Here is a 14,476-nt window from a genome sequence, read left to right on the forward strand (position 1 = left end):
TCTTTGAATTATTTATTTATTATCAGTGTCATTTTTTATAATTACTATAGCGAGAACAACCTACGATGTTTAAAAGCTTCCTCCTCTTTCGAAGTAAGCCAATAATTCCCAGTGACGATACTAATGACGCGATTAAACCGATGAACAATAAAGTCGTAATGAAAAAACGTTGACCAATCAATCTTGACATTATACTATCATCAGTGAGAGTCCATGTAGAAGTTACGATAGCAACATTGCCTGCAAGCTGTGATTACTAATTGTAATTAAACATAAACTCTGAATAAATTAATACGCACGAACGTGGCCGCGTTGATAATTAAGAAGGTAAGTTTGACACATCGTTGTGAATAATCATTATGTGAAAATCTGTGGAAATGCATTCCAAGAAAATGCGGTCTCTTATCGGTGGACACGGTTCCATTGCTATCAGTAATATCTTCCTCATCTTCCGTTTCGGTTTCATCCTCATGCCCGTGATCTGGCGTACCAGTAAAAAATTTATTCCAGTTCATGTGTATGTTACCGTTATGTAAATATAATCCAAATATGACTAAAAAAATAGTTGAATAAAAGTGACTATAGAATGTCACAAATCGTTCACTATTCAAATTGTGTTATTGTAAATAGTAACATTGCACGATATTAAAAAGCGAATATCATATCCTAGCCGAAACGTAATATTGTCATTCTCATTACAAATCTATATGTATGTTTTCATAGTCAAATGTACATTATTTATGAAGCAATTAAGGATTCAGGCTGGTTACGTGATTTTTAACAGATTTTTTGTTTCTCAAGTATGTACAAATATTGAGAAATCATCTTTTGTCATTTCGCAAGCTTCAATGCAAATATCATACAGGGTGTCTCAAATTGCGCGACTTTTTTGTGAGATTATGAATGAGGGTGAAATTCTGAGTCAAAAGTTCCTCTCCAACTTTTTCATTAACAAAATTATTAACGAAAAAATTGGACTAACGGTCACTCAGCGGATCGTGACAATCAACCTAGCAGCGATAGTGAGGACAGCGTAGCACTTCGCCAGAGGAGAATCAAGCTATAATATGCTAGTCGAAGGGATGGTAGAGGCGGCAGACGCCAGTAGGTCGCTTTTCTGGCAAACAGCGCGTGCCTCCGTCTTGCTCCGTCTGGCTTTTATTGTATCTCTCTTGGACCGCTACCTGTCTTACATTTCACACTCCAGATCCTGTTAAGGTATATGACCCGATCCACGACCGTCCCTGATCCCTGATCGTGTCCCTCCCTGACTCTCTACCAATCGTTCCATTATATTGTTAGCGGGAATCTTGAACTCGAGATTTTTAACTCGAACTCGAAATTATATTACCTAATTTGTCACACAAAATTATCAATGATTAATGAATTTCTAATTTCTTTTATATATTTAATAACTCTATACTTACTGTATTAACTCTTTTGGTATTCATCGGTGTCATGTAGCTTTTCCGTTTGGCCTCCTTGATTAGTAATTTCATTTTCTTATTCATTGAACTTACATTCTTTAATATAGGTGCGCTCTTGACATCGACGAATTTATATTACTTTCGAATGATTGAAAATTGCAGAATAAGGAAACGTTTCAAATTGCTATGAAAAGACCTGTTCCCTTCGTACAGATACTTGACACGTAGAACGTATTTGTACTTACACGTTTGAAGGATTTTTATGAATATGTGTTGACATTTGTAAATATGTATATATTTATGGTAAATATTACGTTATGGCATAATATTTTTTACAATTGATCTTACAATCAACGCATCTTTATATTTATTTACATTTACTTTTGTACATAGTATAGGTTAGCAGGTGATAAATGAATTTGATTCCATCGTGTATGAATTAAAACAATAATTGATAAAATGTTAAGGAGACGACATGTCAATATTAAAACTGTCAAAGAATTAGATGGATTTCCTAAATTACCAGAACCATATGTAGACAAGACTGCAGTTGGAGGAACATGTAAGTTTCTCTTTACACAATATTGCGTTTCTTATTTTTAATTCTATTCTTATTTGCAGTTTCTATATTTACAATTTGCACCATAGCTTATCTCATAATAGCAGAAACAAATTATTACCTTGACAGCAGATTACAATTCAAATTTGAACCAGATACAGACATTGATGAAAAATTACAAATAAATGTTGATATAACTGTTGCTATGCCATGTGGTCGAATTGGTGCGGATGTTTTAGATTCAACAAATCAAAATATGATAGGTCATGATTCTTTAGAACAAGAAGACACATGGTGGGAATTAACCCAAGAGCAAAGATCTCATTTTGAAGCTTTGAAACATATGAATTCTTACTTGAGAGAAGAATATCATGCAATTCATGAATTATTATGGAAATCTAATCAAGTCACTTTATATAGTGAAATGCCAAAAAGGTACATAAAATATATTGTCATTGAGAGTGTATCATCTATACATGTTATATTTATTTTTATAGAATGCATCAACCTAGTTATCCACCAAATGCATGTCGAATACATGGCAGTATAAATGTCAACAAGGTTGCTGGTAATTTTCATATAACAGCTGGAAAATCATTACCCATATCCAGTGGCCATATACATATTTCAGCCTTCATGACACATAGGGACTATAATTTTACACACAGGATTAATAAATTTTCATTTGGTGGTCCCAGTCCAGGTATAGTTCATCCATTAGAAGGAGATGAAAAGATTGCTGATAATCGTGAGTTTCTATGATACATAAAATAACTATAATACAGTGTAAATATTTATAAATTATTGAAAGACGGAAAATATTTCAGATATGCTTTTATACCAGTACTTCGTAGAAGTAGTTCCTACAGATATACAAACTCTGTTGAGCACTTCCAAAACCTATCAATACAGTGTTAAAGATCATCAAAGACCTATTGATCATCAAAAAGGATCTCACGGAAGTCCGGGAATTTTTTTTAAATATGACATGAGTGCGCTTAAAATAAAAGTTACTCAACAACGCGACACAGTATGCCAATTTTTAGTGAAATTATGTGCCACAGTGGGAGGTATTTTTGTGACAAGTGGTAAGTACATAAATAGTATAAATGTCTATTAATATGTGAATAAAAGTCGAGTTTTTAAACTTATATTATAGAATGTTTTTACCGAGTTATCAGTGAAACAGCAATAAGCGTCAAGAGACGTCAATTTCCCGATAAATATTAGAAAAGTCACAGTACTTCCTTAGGCCATTAAACAGTTTATTTCCGATTGAATATATTTGTAACATAAGTATTCTTCCAGGGTTAGTCAAAAATATTGTTCAGCATTTTTGGTACATCGCCTGTTGTAAATTTTTGAAACCAGGAGAGCCGAAAAATGATTCGATACCTCTTATTCCACACAGTAATACAAATTATCCAGTTGAAACAATAAATCTATTGAACATTTCGGCACCAGAAAATATAGATATTATGTTTAAACCACAATAAAAATAATTTGGTTTATTTGTGGAAAGAAGTATAAATAATGTTTGTATTTCCCTTGTACATAACAATAAAATTAATAATAATTTCATAGATTTGTATTCATCCTGTTCCCCCTTCTCTCGATACGGTCGTCCAATAGAAAAATTTATTTGATCAGAAGGTGCATGAAAGAATAGTAAAAAAAACATCGTACTTCAATGAGTCACGGTAAAAGTTTGATCGAAAGATGGAACTTTATTTACATTTGTTAAATCGATGCGTCGGGTGGTCGGTGGTTTGCGTTATACCAGAGCTGGTTATACGTAATAAAGATACTGGTTGATTCAAAGCTTTCGCATGCGCTCGAATTAAACAGCGAGTTCGAAAGGACGATATTTATTTAATTCTGAAACGAAGTTAACACAAATTGCTCAGGTATGGCAGAAATTAAACAAGAACATAAAGTCGAGGATACGGATAATTATGGAATGGCTAATAGTGCGGAACCTAAAAATATGCAAGAATTGACGGAATACGTGAGTACAGTGTAGTTTATTGCTGTGACAATGTGTGTTGACGTTTCGATGATACACTGTTGTATCATGCTTACATTACTTTTTATTGTTTAGGTCCAAACGCTGTTGCAAAATATGCAAGGAAAATTTCAAACAATGACAGATCAAATTCTTGGAAAAAATATCCTTTTTTTACTGCAGTTTAGAAGTTCGCTTTCTTAAATAACCTTAAAAGATGACTAATATTTTAGACAAATATATAAGATGTCTCATTTGTAATTTTGCACGCAATTATTTCCTAAATGTAATATTAATCACAATTAGTAATATTTCTAGCAGTACATCTTCTTCTAAATTCAAGAAACCAAATGTTAATGTTAATTTACTTTATGTTCATAACCAAAACAATGGATGAGTAATTTAAAGATCAATTTCTGCGTGTACGACAAAGACAAGTTGTAAATTAAATGACTGAACTAGCTTGAGAGACCAAAATGTCAATAGAGCAATAAATTTGTCTTGTCACAAGCTATATACCTACCTAAGTAGAAACCTATACCTTCATATAAAATATCAAAAGGACAGAGAGGCCGGTATTTAAAATTGCTTATTCTTGAGATCGTTAAGACCCTGTTCCCTGTACAAGGCAAGGATTGGAAATATGGGCTAGACAGGGATAGCAAATTCTTAAGACAATCTTAAGAATAAGCAACGACTCTGAATACCGGCCAGAGAAGATTTGTAACCATATTCCTTCAAAGCAAAGTAAATTCTGATAGAAACTGATTTCTTAATGAGGATAGTTTAGGAAATAATTGTGTACTAAACTTCAAATAGGATACTCTACAAATGTGGACGTAGCATAAATAATACTTTTGAGAAAATAATAGAACATATATGCCAGATAATGCCTATAATATTTTATGAAATGAAAAAGCCACATTTCCTTAACAAGAAATACTAGATGAAATGGGAAACAGGATAGATGATTTAGAAAAAAATATTACAGATTTAATGACACAAGCTGGCGTTGAAGGAGGTGATAAATAATTGTATTTATTATAAGATTGACATTAATGTTTAAACAGAAATCATCGTTTTGATAAATATCATTGAGTAAGAACAATTTCTCTACACTATTGATATGAATCATTTTGGTTATTCAAGAATAAACTAACTTTTTTTGTAATAACATAATTAATTTAATGTACATTTTATTTCCTCTCTTCATTAAAATAAAATTTTAGCTGAGAATTTTAGAATCAAGCACATTTCACTATTAAAACTATGATACAATTACGTCAACTATGTTCAATGATCATAGATTTTGTCAAAAACTTTTGATATGCAGGAATTGGTGGTACTGCTTTAAATATAAACTGCGTTCCATCTTTGGGTCCACTTTTCGCCTGTATTTCAATCTAGAATTGTACAAAATATTGTGAAGAGGACGGATTATTTAAAATTACATAGACTTATGCCTGGCTCTCACAGGTTTCTCTTTAATGGATTCAGATTCTGTTTCTTCTGAACTGTCTCCAAATTCTTCAATTTGTACAGATTCGGAAGAGTTTGTCTTTAAACTGGATTTTGTAGAATCCTATTAAACATGTACAAATTGTGGTTGCAGTATAATCATATACATTTAATTATTCAAATAAAAGAGTTACCGTAGATTCAGCCATGCGATTAGATGATTTTTGAGAGATCATAGGAGAAGCCATAAAACGGCTGGCTAAATTCGTAAGAGAATAGGATTGTCTAAAGGAAGTTCGCCCAACAGTAGATAATCTCGCGACGGAATCGGGCACGCGCATCACTTCGCGAAATTCCTGAAATTAACAATTGATTCAATTACTTTAAATAATATTTGTATATTTCTTTAAACTACTAAAAATGAAAAATTTAATATAGAATTTATGTAATTAGCTGCATGGAAATTTACCCCATTTATATTTCCTCTCATTAAATGAAAGTCCTGTGAGGAAATATTAGAGTACTATATGTATAATACACTTAATTTTAATAGAACGAAAAAATTCGAAAACCTACCTCTAAATCTTTGCTTTCGTCGATATCAGCAATATCTTGATAAGCTTTCGTCAGTAGTTCGAGAGTTTTCGCGTGAAAACTTAATTCAATAACGATAAAATCTAAAAGTATAGTTTTTAGATCGTGTGATTTTCTTTTCTCGAAAGAATCGATTTGTTCTTCCAAGCCTCTTACGACTCTTGAGACCTCAACGGAAGCTTTCATTAGCTCGGACTCAGCTTGAGTCTATCAATGCTTAAGGATTTGATATAATCGAGTTTCCGAATTTCTTTCAATCAACAGAACATTTGATACAAGGATACGATCATTTGTCGGTTTCTAGGATTTCGTTCTCTAAGTCTGTCCAAATGCCTTTTCCGCGTTAATTCTTTATCGCGTGCTGTAAATATATTTTTTACGTCTTCGCGTGCATGTTTGCAAATCGTTGCATACTGAGAAAGAGGAGCTACTATTTTCGCATCAAACCTTTGCACTTTGGCATCACTAGAAATTAACAATCTAAACATTTCCATTTTTTAAATTTAATAATGAACACATACGTACCTATAATCGCCTATTACTGACAAAGTTGCTGAAAAATTTGTCAATCCGTTAGCAAGAGATCGATTTATGGTTTCTGATTGAGCATAAGTCTGAATAACTTTTGCTATCTCGTCTCCTTTGTCACGCAATCTAAAGATAAGTACATTAAATGATTGGGCATAATAAATTTATTTCCATACGTAAATAAAACGAATTGAGATATGGAACAAATAATCGATAATAATGGTTGTTATGCAACCTTGCCGCTTTTCTCGTATACGCCGCGAATGTTGTGCACAATTCTGCGAAATGTTTTTCCACATTCGATATTCGGTCTTGTACAAACTTTGCTTCTTGTTCCCTGATAACAATAATAATGGTGAAATAACGAATACAACTTACTGTTCATATTCAAACAATGCGCAAACGTAAAATATTGGAAATGTGTACCAACCAGACATTGCTTTGAGATCTCGAACGTAACATTTTGGCGTGTGTATAGTTTCGCAATTTTTTTTTAATTCGAATCGCACGATCTTCGGACAGAACTAAGTAAATACACTACCATGAAGTTTAGACGCGCCTTACTAAGTAAGTATTGCTACGTTCGCCTGAACACCCCTGTGATAATTTACTGCTGGCAGATGGTCTGACCGCAGGTGAGGTCGATTTTCTACCTACACTATCATCGACCTACCTGACACTGCGTGTTTGAAAGGAAATATGATTAATGAACAATATTAAAACTTTATTTCTCTTCGCATTACACACTGTAATGCTTATTATATACATACACATATCTTACAAGAATTGTACAATACTAGAATCGAAAAGATGTCCTAAAGATTTTTTTTTTTCTTAAAATAATTCAAGATTTCTTTAGTACAGCAAAGGAATGACCCGATCCACTTCCGACAAGAATTCCCGTATAATCATACGGAAGTAAAAGCTGTTCCGGATTTGCAAGGTCATTCGTATGACCGTTTCCACAATTTCCATGTTCATTCCAACCCCAACAGAAAATTTTTCGATCCTCTATAATGTGGTACAAACTAATGTATTACGTGTATATAACTGAAATTTTATTTCTTATTATTTCAAACTATTATATGTACCAGTTAAAGCAACATTGTGTTCAGAACCGACAGAAACTTGATAAACTCTTGATAAACTTTCGATACGCGTCATTTTCCAAGTTGATGATTTTACGAGTTCCGCTACACCTAATTGTCCATACGTATTTCGACCCCAGCAAAATATTTCATTATCTGCTATAAAGATAATTCGATTTTGAAAATCGATGGATATTATCCGAACAATGTATATATAGTAATGAGATTAAATTACCGTTCAAAGTAATTACATGGGACCAACCACTATGTACTTCAACAGGAAACTTAAGTCGTACATGTGGCAGTTTTGTTGGAATAGTTGTTTTCAAATATTCGTCCGTATTTAATCCTAATTGTCCGTGTTTATTATCACCAAATGCATAAACTGTACCATCTGTTCCTACAGCAATCGTATGATTCTGTCCGCAGCTAACGTTCCTTATATTCGTTAGCGTTGGAACTGTTTAACAAGCGTCGTGCGATTTAATGGATTAAAATTTTTTCTTCTAAAATAGCGTTTTACCTTCTGTGAACGTGTACACTGCCTGTCGAGTCCTGTCGTTCCTCGGGCTATTGAAACCGTGGAGACCTAATTGCCCTTTACTACCCGTACCAGTTAATAAAACTTTATAATCCTCTGTCACTAGGGCAGTGTGTCTTAAGCCCATCGAGACGCCTTTAATTTTCCGTCCCGTTGCAATTTCAAAAGGTTCGTGCGTCCACTGTAAGCTCTTTGGGTCCTTACCCAGTTGTCCAAAACAATTTGACCCCCATAAAAATAATCTCCCATTTTTTGTTAGTGCCGCGGAACAGTCCCAACCGCATGCTATGTCAGCAACTTTTTCCTTGAATTTCCTACATATTCTTTGTAAGGACAAAACTTCTTCCTTTACAGGAAAACCAAGTTGTCCTCTATTGTTCCATCCGCAGGTATAAACGTGACCGTTATCATCCAGAATTAACGTATGCCCAGCACCACCAACTATTTTTTTTATTTTTTGCGGTTTCAACGAGCAATTTGATAAATCAACTTCACGAGGTAAAATGCATTCTTCGGACTGACTCCCTTGCCCGAGTTGACCATGAGAATTAGCGCCCTATAAAATTAGTATTAATTACAATTGTACATTGTTATCATTGAATCCGCCAAAATTTTGAAATTCAATCTGAGATTAACCGGAAGTGCTGCAATACATGCGCGTTAAACATGTGCAGTATTTTAAGACTTTATAATCATAACAAATTGTATAAATGTTAATTGTTTAACAGCATAATTGAACGATTTTGTATCTATGTGCATACAAATAATTACATTACCCATGATATTAAGCAATAAGACATCTTCGTAAACAGTTTCCTATCAAAAACTCGTACTCTTTAATTACATAAATCTATGTTATACTTCGTCTATGACCAAAGTTCGAGCTAAAAGATTTAAGATTTGAGGTTAGGACTAATTTAGTACATATATATGTAGATAGCAGCAAACCATAATGTATATGTTATTTTCCTACTCAACATTTTGATTTCAATCGAAGAAATTTGATTTTATTATCAAAACGTGTAAAATTGTTATTTAATTTCATTACGAGTTTGAATGATTCATGGAACTCACGTAGCATGGAAGAATCTGTCAAATTTGAGATTAAAGAGGTTAAGACCGACCTTTTACGCGCGATAAATGAATGTTCTCAACGCGGTTTATTGCATACCACTAAATGGTATTTATCGTTTTTTAACTGGAGTGGTATGGATAGTGTCGTCTTATTATAAGAAGATCTATTATTATTACAGGCTAGCAGAATTAAGTTATTCCTTGAAAGATGTAACATTAAATGTTCATGACATTACTGCTGACTTGTATATATCTGAGACAAGTGAAGAAGAAGATACATATATTTTAGCAAAAACTTATTTCGATCTGAAAGAATATGATCGAGCGGCTTATTTTACCGAGCAATGTAAAACGCCGAAAGTTCGATTTTTGCATTTATATTCTCGGTATCTATCGGGAGAAAAGAAAAAGATAGATGATATGACAGTGGTACCTCCAGATCCTTTAAAAAACGAAAGCTTAAGATTATTATGCGCTGATTTAAGAAAAGATCACATGGCAGATAAGCTTGATGGTTTTGGTCTTTATCTTTTTGGCGTGACATTAAAAAAATTACAACTTACCAGAGATGCTATAGACATATTAGTTGAGGCTATTCATAAGCAGCCCATGCACTGGGGATCCTGGTTAGAATTAGCTTCTTTAATTACAGAAAGGGAAAAGCTTGAAAATCTGTGTTTGCCTAATCATTGGATGAAACATTTTTTTATGGCCCATATGTATTTAGAGCTACAGTTAATAGACGAAGGTTTAGCTCTGTATTGTGAACTGCAATCAATGGGATTTGAAAAGAATGGATACGTACTTGCTCAAACTGCAATTGCAGTCCATTATAGGAGAGGCAAGTGAACTTGATAAGAATTTACTTTCATTAACTACATATTTATTATAATAAATTACAATATATATTTATTTTAGATGTTGATAATGCTATAGAAACATTCAAAAGGATAATAAAAGAGGATCCATATTGTTTGGACAATATGGATACATATTCCAATTTGCTCTATGTGAAAGAAATGAAAGTGGAACTAGCATATTTAGCACATAGAGCAACAGAAATAGATAAATACAGATTAGAGACATGTTGCATAGTAGGTAAGTTTATCTTAGTCTAAAACAAAATAGCTATAGTTCTGTAATTGAAATATCTTTCAGGAAATTATTATAGTTTAAGAGGTGATCATCAGAAGGCAGTAATGTATTTTCACAGGGCATTAAAATTAAATCCACAGTATCTTTCTGCTTGGACATTACTTGGTCATGAGTTTATGGAAATGAAAAATACTAATGGTGCTATTCATAGTTACAGACAAGCTATTGGTACATATTACTTGCATTATTTGAGTATAGATCCCGAACATTTATTTATTTATTTGTTTATGCTTTTATGTAGAGGTGAATAAGAGAGATTACAGAGCATGGTACGGTTTGGGTCAAACTTACGAAATTTTGAAAATGCCCTTCTATGCACTTTACTATTATAAACAAGCTCAGTTGTTAAGACCACATGATAGTAGAATGGTGCTGGCTCTGGGAGAAGCATACGAAAAACAAGATAAAATACAAGACGCATTAAAGTGTTACTATAAAGCATGCAATGTTGGTGACATTGAAGGAATGGCACTATTGAAATTAGCTACGTATGTATTAATATTTCACGATTCATATAATAATCCTACGATTGTAATTGATTGTATATTTTAATACATTGCAGTTTATATGAGAAATTAGGAGAGGACGATCATGCTGCGGCAGCTTATACGGACTTCGTGATGGATGAATTTAGAAATGCAGACAGGACCGATTTAAGTCACGCGTATAAATATCTAACGCAATATCATTTGAAACGAGAACAGTTAGATCACGCTAATCATTACGCTCAAAAGTGTTTGCAATTTGACGAAACAAAAGAAGAAGCTAAAGCATTGTTAAGAACAATTGCACAGAAGAGGGGAAAATTTGAACATTCGATGGTGGTAAATACACAAACCGTTTGCTCATATACTTGTGAATTAACTAATACAAGTCTTCAAATTATATGTATTACAGGTAGAAGATATGAATGAAACGGATCCGGTTATGGAGCAGGGAGAAAGGTCGGACGTTGCACCAGGAAGTCAGTTATCGCCTATGAATTTATCATTTATGCCTACGCCTTAAAATACATTGAAGGATATTAATTACATATTTATGGTATCGCTTCACGCATATGTTGTACATATTTTTAATAAGTAATAAATAAAACTTTTGTATGATATTTTTATTTATTGCATTTTGCGTTTGTCAAATACTAAATTTTTAAACATAACATCTCAAATTAAAATGAACAACACTCACAATGCTCACATTACCAATAATAATACGGTTTAAAATTATCGATCTCATCTTTATTGTAGTGCACGGGGTCGTCTACGGGGAATTCCATGAATGCCCAATATTGATAGTACATATATCGCAATGGTGGAGGTGCGCGCGGTATTTTTTTCATTTTATTGACGGGTTTAGTATTCTCGATCGAAGAAATAGAATGATCTGAATCGTAACAGGAACATAATAATGGCGGATTTTCTGGTACTTCCGGAAATCCAGGTGGAGGGCGGATTTTCGTTTCTAAAATATTCGTAATATCGGAGACGTTTTCACGCTGTGCAACGGGCAACGTCACCATCCCGATATTTGAGTTTTCAATTTCAACGGAAGGTTCATCTACTTTACTAGAATCCAATGCAGAGCATGACGTCGATGATGAAATTTGATTATATGTAATCCCTTTGATATTGTTCGAACTCGATGTGCAATGTGACTCCTGCTCCTGTCTGTTAATCTGGAAAAAAAGTAAATCGCACGTTAAGAAGATGAACGAATTACAAAAAACATACTGTATTAAAATCTAGAAAAGTGAATATTAATTTACCTCGGGAGAAGATATATTCAAGTTGAGAGATTCGTGCTGCAAGCAGGCTGCTTCCGCCAGTTGTTTAATATCCTTCATCTCAACATCTTCATCAACAACTGCGGTATCCCTCATTGTAGCTGTTTCTCTATTTAATTTCTCGCTTGTTTCCACCGTTTTAAAAAAGGAAAATTCATCTTTATTATCAGTAGTTTTCCAGATATTTCGTTTTTCGTAAAATCGTCTGTCCTTTATTGTGTCTAAAATTTTTTGTTTGCATTTAACTCTTTTAGTAGAGCTATATTTTCTTTTTGTACCAATTATCTTCAACAATTTCCTCCTTCGTTCCCTTCTGTCATATCGCAACATTCTTCTCTGCGCTATCATTTTTAAAAAATGTTCTTTTAATTTTTTGTAAAGATAATTTGGTGAGCGCTGTTCTCCATTTAAAAGACGTTTAGATATAGTAGATAATACGAATTTTTCGTCAGAAGAAGTGCATTTTTGCTGAAATAATATTGAAATCTCTTCTTCGATGATCGAACTAGTTTCCTGTCCATCAGTGGCCGACCGTAAAATCTCGATTTCTTCAAGCTCTTGATCACCTTGTGACACCTCTATTAGTGAATGTAAATTAGAAGAACATTCCTCTATCGTTATATCCATGGGCTCCGCTTTCAATATCTGTGCACTGCCAATCTCATTGTAGTCTATCAGCAAGTTTTCTATCGTGTTATTGGCTGTAGCCCATTCATCAATGGCATCGAAATCGTTTCGAACTGTCATCATGTTTTCATCAGATTGCGTATTATTGCTTCCCTTTTCTTCCGAATACTCGTCGAACGATGTGATGCTGTAATTAAAAGCATGGGCAGCAGTCAATTCAGCAGATCCGGAACTTCCCATCATTTGCGAAAATGCGTGATTTGAACATTCTGCAACAGCGATCTCTTCTTCTCGTCCGTCTATTATTTTCTCTCCTCCGCCTTTAAGTCTTGTGTTCATCTTAGGATCAACGGACATCCAAGAACTCTTCCTAAATATGTAGCGCAGCAGATCTATTGGAAGCATTATGTATCTGATGCCGGTTTCAAACATTCCGCTGCCCAGCGAAGATAGACTGTCCGATGATATGATCATGTTCCGTCTCGGTGCTCTCAAATATCTTTTCAATATTCCCGAAGCAGAAAGGCGATATTTTTCTGTCATAGACACGACTTTTAATTCAGGTCTCTCCTCGTCAAATATTGTTGCCTGTTAAATGAATAAAATTTTAACAGGTTACACAATTTATAATGGTAATATTTGAAGAAATAAAACGTAATCTAATGATTTTCAAATATATAGTTTCACGACAATGTAGTTGATATGTATCAGAAAACGCGAAGTTTTAATGTGAAGAACTAAGAAATATTGACCAATATGTTGTATACACATGTTAATAATAATTTGTTGCGTGATGAAATGCAATTGGCGAATTTCGTTCGAATCTTAGGCGAGATAGTCTTGTCACAAGTCAATATTTCTTACGGTTGCGAGAAATTTATCATTAGCTAAATGTTATTAAAGTTAAGATAATTTAGAGCATAATTGGCGCCCGTTTATCTATGGAATGACGTCAGATATCTCAGACGTTTCCACCGTACGTACAGCGTCAAGTGATAAATACTTTAATTTTAATCAATGAAATTCCAAATACTTCAACTTGTAAATACCGCTCGGAACACGCGCTGTCACTTATGTATCAAATATTGAATCGCTAACGGAACCGTTAAACTGTGTTTTGCACTAAATGATTTTTAATTTCACTTAACAATTTTAATTTTTTTACTCACGTTCTCGTTCCTTGAACGCACGTGTCTTCTCTTTTTGTTCGAATTTTTTTTTCGTCTTTGCATCTTTCCATACTTCTGCATGATTGTTGATACGTTTTATCTACCGTCACTAGACACCGAGGGAAGGACATGTGGAAGGACTATCACTGTCACCGCTTCTAACGAGTAACTACTGCATGGTGCACCTGACAAAACGCTAATGAAGCGTAAGTTCAGCAGGGTTGTCTACCAGGATTTGAAGGGAAAGGACATCCTGCGTCCTGATTGGCCAATTTTCCGAACAGGAGTAGGAGAAATTTGAAACCAAAGGATCTCCTAGTCTTGCCTCCTCCTGATAGGTCCTGACGTGACACCACTCACACTCCTTCGCTCTCAGGTCAATTTCTCCTCCCCCTTTATTACCTTACGTTTATTCGTACTAAAATACGTATTTTTAATAAAAATAATATATTTATAATGTCCATGTAGGAA

The 14,476-nt window shown here is 33.8% G+C and overlaps 7 protein-coding genes across 11 annotated transcripts in view; 3 read left to right on the plus strand and 4 right to left on the minus strand.

Annotated features, from left to right (window-relative positions):
* LOC108622419 (leukocyte surface antigen CD53) overlaps nt 1-532 on the minus strand; it is a 1,781-nt gene extending 1,249 nt beyond the window's left edge. The window contains exons 1-2 of the mRNA XM_026811379.1: nt 300-532; nt 65-247 (exon numbers count right to left, since the gene is read on the minus strand). Of these exons, the coding sequence (XP_026667180.1) occupies nt 65-247; nt 300-515 (399 nt within the window). The 5' untranslated portion in view covers nt 516-532. The remainder of the gene's footprint in view (nt 1-64; nt 248-299) is intronic.
* A 594-nt stretch (nt 533-1,126) lies between these two features.
* LOC108622381 (endoplasmic reticulum-Golgi intermediate compartment protein 2) lies at nt 1,127-3,561 on the plus strand. Of its 2 annotated transcripts, XM_018020239.2 has the most exons (7): nt 1,127-1,218; nt 1,535-1,730; nt 1,821-1,989; nt 2,049-2,421; nt 2,484-2,734; nt 2,814-3,074; nt 3,295-3,561. In XM_018020239.2, exons 3-7 carry the CDS (start codon nt 1,887-1,889, stop codon nt 3,480-3,482), a joined length of 1,176 nt encoding a protein of 391 aa, XP_017875728.1. In that variant the 5' UTR covers nt 1,127-1,218; nt 1,535-1,730; nt 1,821-1,886; the 3' UTR covers nt 3,483-3,561. The 2 variants fall into 2 exon arrangements, with proteins under 2 accessions (XP_017875728.1, XP_026666993.1); XM_026811192.1 differs by lacking the exon at nt 1,127-1,218 and having other exon boundaries at nt 1,529-1,730; nt 1,826-1,989.
* Nucleotides 3,562-3,699: 138 nt separating this feature from the next.
* On the plus strand, nt 3,700-5,099 carry LOC108622425 (heat shock factor-binding protein 1). The gene is made up of 3 exons (XM_018020303.2): nt 3,700-3,994; nt 4,088-4,154; nt 4,935-5,099. The coding sequence occupies exons 1-3, from the start codon at nt 3,896-3,898 to the stop codon at nt 5,021-5,023; spliced, it is 255 nt and encodes an 84-aa protein (XP_017875792.1). The 5' UTR covers nt 3,700-3,895; the 3' UTR covers nt 5,024-5,099.
* Nucleotides 5,100-5,173: 74 nt separating this feature from the next.
* Nucleotides 5,174-7,193, minus strand: Fam92 (CBY1 interacting BAR domain containing protein Fam92). Of its 2 annotated transcripts, XM_026811203.1 has the most exons (9): nt 7,002-7,193; nt 6,807-6,908; nt 6,569-6,697; nt 6,328-6,508; nt 6,026-6,250; nt 5,919-5,951; nt 5,644-5,805; nt 5,466-5,573; nt 5,174-5,394 (listed from the first exon to the last, which is right to left on the minus strand). In XM_026811203.1, exons 1-9 carry the CDS (start codon nt 7,031-7,033, stop codon nt 5,275-5,277), a joined length of 1,092 nt encoding a protein of 363 aa, XP_026667004.1. In that variant the 5' UTR covers nt 7,034-7,193; the 3' UTR covers nt 5,174-5,274. The 2 variants fall into 2 exon arrangements, with proteins under 2 accessions (XP_026667004.1, XP_026667006.1); XM_026811205.1 differs by lacking the exon at nt 5,919-5,951.
* An 85-nt stretch (nt 7,194-7,278) lies between these two features.
* On the minus strand, nt 7,279-9,068 carry Sergef (secretion regulating guanine nucleotide exchange factor). 2 transcript variants are annotated; one of them, XM_026811195.1, is made up of 5 exons: nt 8,977-9,068; nt 8,183-8,756; nt 7,895-8,119; nt 7,663-7,815; nt 7,279-7,582 (listed from the first exon to the last, which is right to left on the minus strand). In XM_026811195.1, exons 1-5 carry the CDS (start codon nt 8,998-9,000, stop codon nt 7,416-7,418), a joined length of 1,143 nt encoding a protein of 380 aa, XP_026666996.1. In that variant the 5' UTR covers nt 9,001-9,068; the 3' UTR covers nt 7,279-7,415. The 2 variants fall into 2 exon arrangements, with proteins under 2 accessions (XP_026666996.1, XP_026666994.1); XM_026811193.1 differs by having other exon boundaries at nt 7,663-7,818.
* Nucleotides 9,069-11,538, plus strand: Cdc23 (cell division cycle protein 23). Of its 2 annotated transcripts, none has more exons than XM_018020226.2 (7): nt 9,069-9,380; nt 9,454-10,115; nt 10,193-10,372; nt 10,433-10,597; nt 10,671-10,917; nt 10,992-11,253; nt 11,327-11,538. In XM_018020226.2, exons 1-7 carry the CDS (start codon nt 9,280-9,282, stop codon nt 11,435-11,437), a joined length of 1,728 nt encoding a protein of 575 aa, XP_017875715.1. In that variant the 5' UTR covers nt 9,069-9,279; the 3' UTR covers nt 11,438-11,538. The 2 variants fall into 2 exon arrangements, with proteins under 2 accessions (XP_017875715.1, XP_026666989.1); XM_026811188.1 differs by having other exon boundaries at nt 9,261-9,380; nt 10,211-10,372.
* Nucleotides 11,530-14,086, minus strand: LOC113463986 (uncharacterized). Its single transcript, XM_026811383.1, has 3 exons — nt 14,006-14,086; nt 12,192-13,424; nt 11,530-12,101 (listed from the first exon to the last, which is right to left on the minus strand). The coding sequence occupies exons 1-3, from the start codon at nt 14,084-14,086 to the stop codon at nt 11,625-11,627; spliced, it is 1,791 nt and encodes a 596-aa protein (XP_026667184.1). The 3' UTR covers nt 11,530-11,624.
* Between the last annotated feature and the right edge of the window lie 390 nt (nt 14,087-14,476).

The sequence above is a fragment of the Ceratina calcarata genome, unplaced genomic scaffold (genome assembly GCF_001652005.2).
Source record: "Ceratina calcarata isolate Rehan_Ccalc_2016 unplaced genomic scaffold, ASM165200v1 scaffold111, whole genome shotgun sequence".
In the NCBI taxonomy this organism is placed as follows: Eukaryota; Metazoa; Arthropoda; class Insecta; order Hymenoptera; family Apidae; genus Ceratina; species Ceratina calcarata.

What these genes read in the sequence shown, in the direction of transcription:
- Fam92 (XM_026811203.1), bottom strand. Translation starts at nt 7,033, where the DNA reads ATGTTACGTTCGAGATCTCAAAGCAATGTCTG. An exon ending in TGAGAGGAAATATAAATGGG is followed by an intron (nt 5,806 to 5,918) that starts GTAAATTTCCAT and finishes TGTTAATTTCAG; the next exon opens with GAATTTCGCGAAGTGATGCG. An exon ending in AATCCATTAAAGAGAAACCT is followed by an intron (nt 5,395 to 5,465) that starts GTGAGAGCCAGG and finishes GTACAATTCTAG; the next exon opens with ATTGAAATACAGGCGAAAAG.
- LOC113463986 (XM_026811383.1), bottom strand. Translation starts at nt 14,086, where the DNA reads ATGCAGAAGTATGGAAAGATGCAAAGACGAAAAAAAAATTCGAACAAA. An exon ending in TGCGTTCAAGGAACGAGAAC is followed by an intron (nt 13,425 to 14,005) that starts GTGAGTAAAAAA and finishes TTCATTTAACAG; the next exon opens with GCAACAATATTTGACGAGGA. An exon ending in TGAATATATCTTCTCCCGAG is followed by an intron (nt 12,102 to 12,191) that starts GTAAATTAATAT and finishes CTTTTTTTCCAG; the next exon opens with ATTAACAGACAGGAGCAGGA.
- LOC108622381 (XM_018020239.2), top strand. Translation starts at nt 1,887, where the DNA reads ATGTTAAGGAGACGACATGTCAATATTAAAACTGTCAAAGAATTAGAT. An exon ending in TATAGTGAAATGCCAAAAAG is followed by an intron (nt 2,422 to 2,483) that starts GTACATAAAATA and finishes TTATTTTTATAG; the next exon opens with AATGCATCAACCTAGTTATC. An exon ending in TGAAAAGATTGCTGATAATC is followed by an intron (nt 2,735 to 2,813) that starts GTGAGTTTCTAT and finishes AAAATATTTCAG; the next exon opens with ATATGCTTTTATACCAGTAC.
- LOC108622425 (XM_018020303.2), top strand. Translation starts at nt 3,896, where the DNA reads ATGGCAGAAATTAAACAAGAACATAAAGTCGAGGATACGGATAATTAT. An exon ending in TGCAAGAATTGACGGAATAC is followed by an intron (nt 3,995 to 4,087) that starts GTGAGTACAGTG and finishes TTTATTGTTTAG; the next exon opens with GTCCAAACGCTGTTGCAAAA. An exon ending in AGATCAAATTCTTGGAAAAA is followed by an intron (nt 4,155 to 4,934) that starts ATATCCTTTTTT and finishes AACAAGAAATAC; the next exon opens with TAGATGAAATGGGAAACAGG.
- Cdc23 (XM_018020226.2), top strand. Translation starts at nt 9,280, where the DNA reads ATGGAAGAATCTGTCAAATTTGAGATTAAAGAGGTTAAGACCGACCTT. An exon ending in AGAGACATGTTGCATAGTAG is followed by an intron (nt 10,373 to 10,432) that starts GTAAGTTTATCT and finishes AATATCTTTCAG; the next exon opens with GAAATTATTATAGTTTAAGA. An exon ending in AATTTGAACATTCGATGGTG is followed by an intron (nt 11,254 to 11,326) that starts GTAAATACACAA and finishes TATGTATTACAG; the next exon opens with GTAGAAGATATGAATGAAAC.
- Sergef (XM_026811193.1), bottom strand. Translation starts at nt 9,000, where the DNA reads ATGTCTTATTGCTTAATATCATGG. An exon ending in AGTGTACACGTTCACAGAAG is followed by an intron (nt 8,120 to 8,182) that starts GTAAAACGCTAT and finishes CTTGTTAAACAG; the next exon opens with TTCCAACGCTAACGAATATA. An exon ending in ACACAATGTTGCTTTAACTG is followed by an intron (nt 7,583 to 7,662) that starts GTACATATAATA and finishes ACCACATTATAG; the next exon opens with AGGATCGAAAAATTTTCTGT.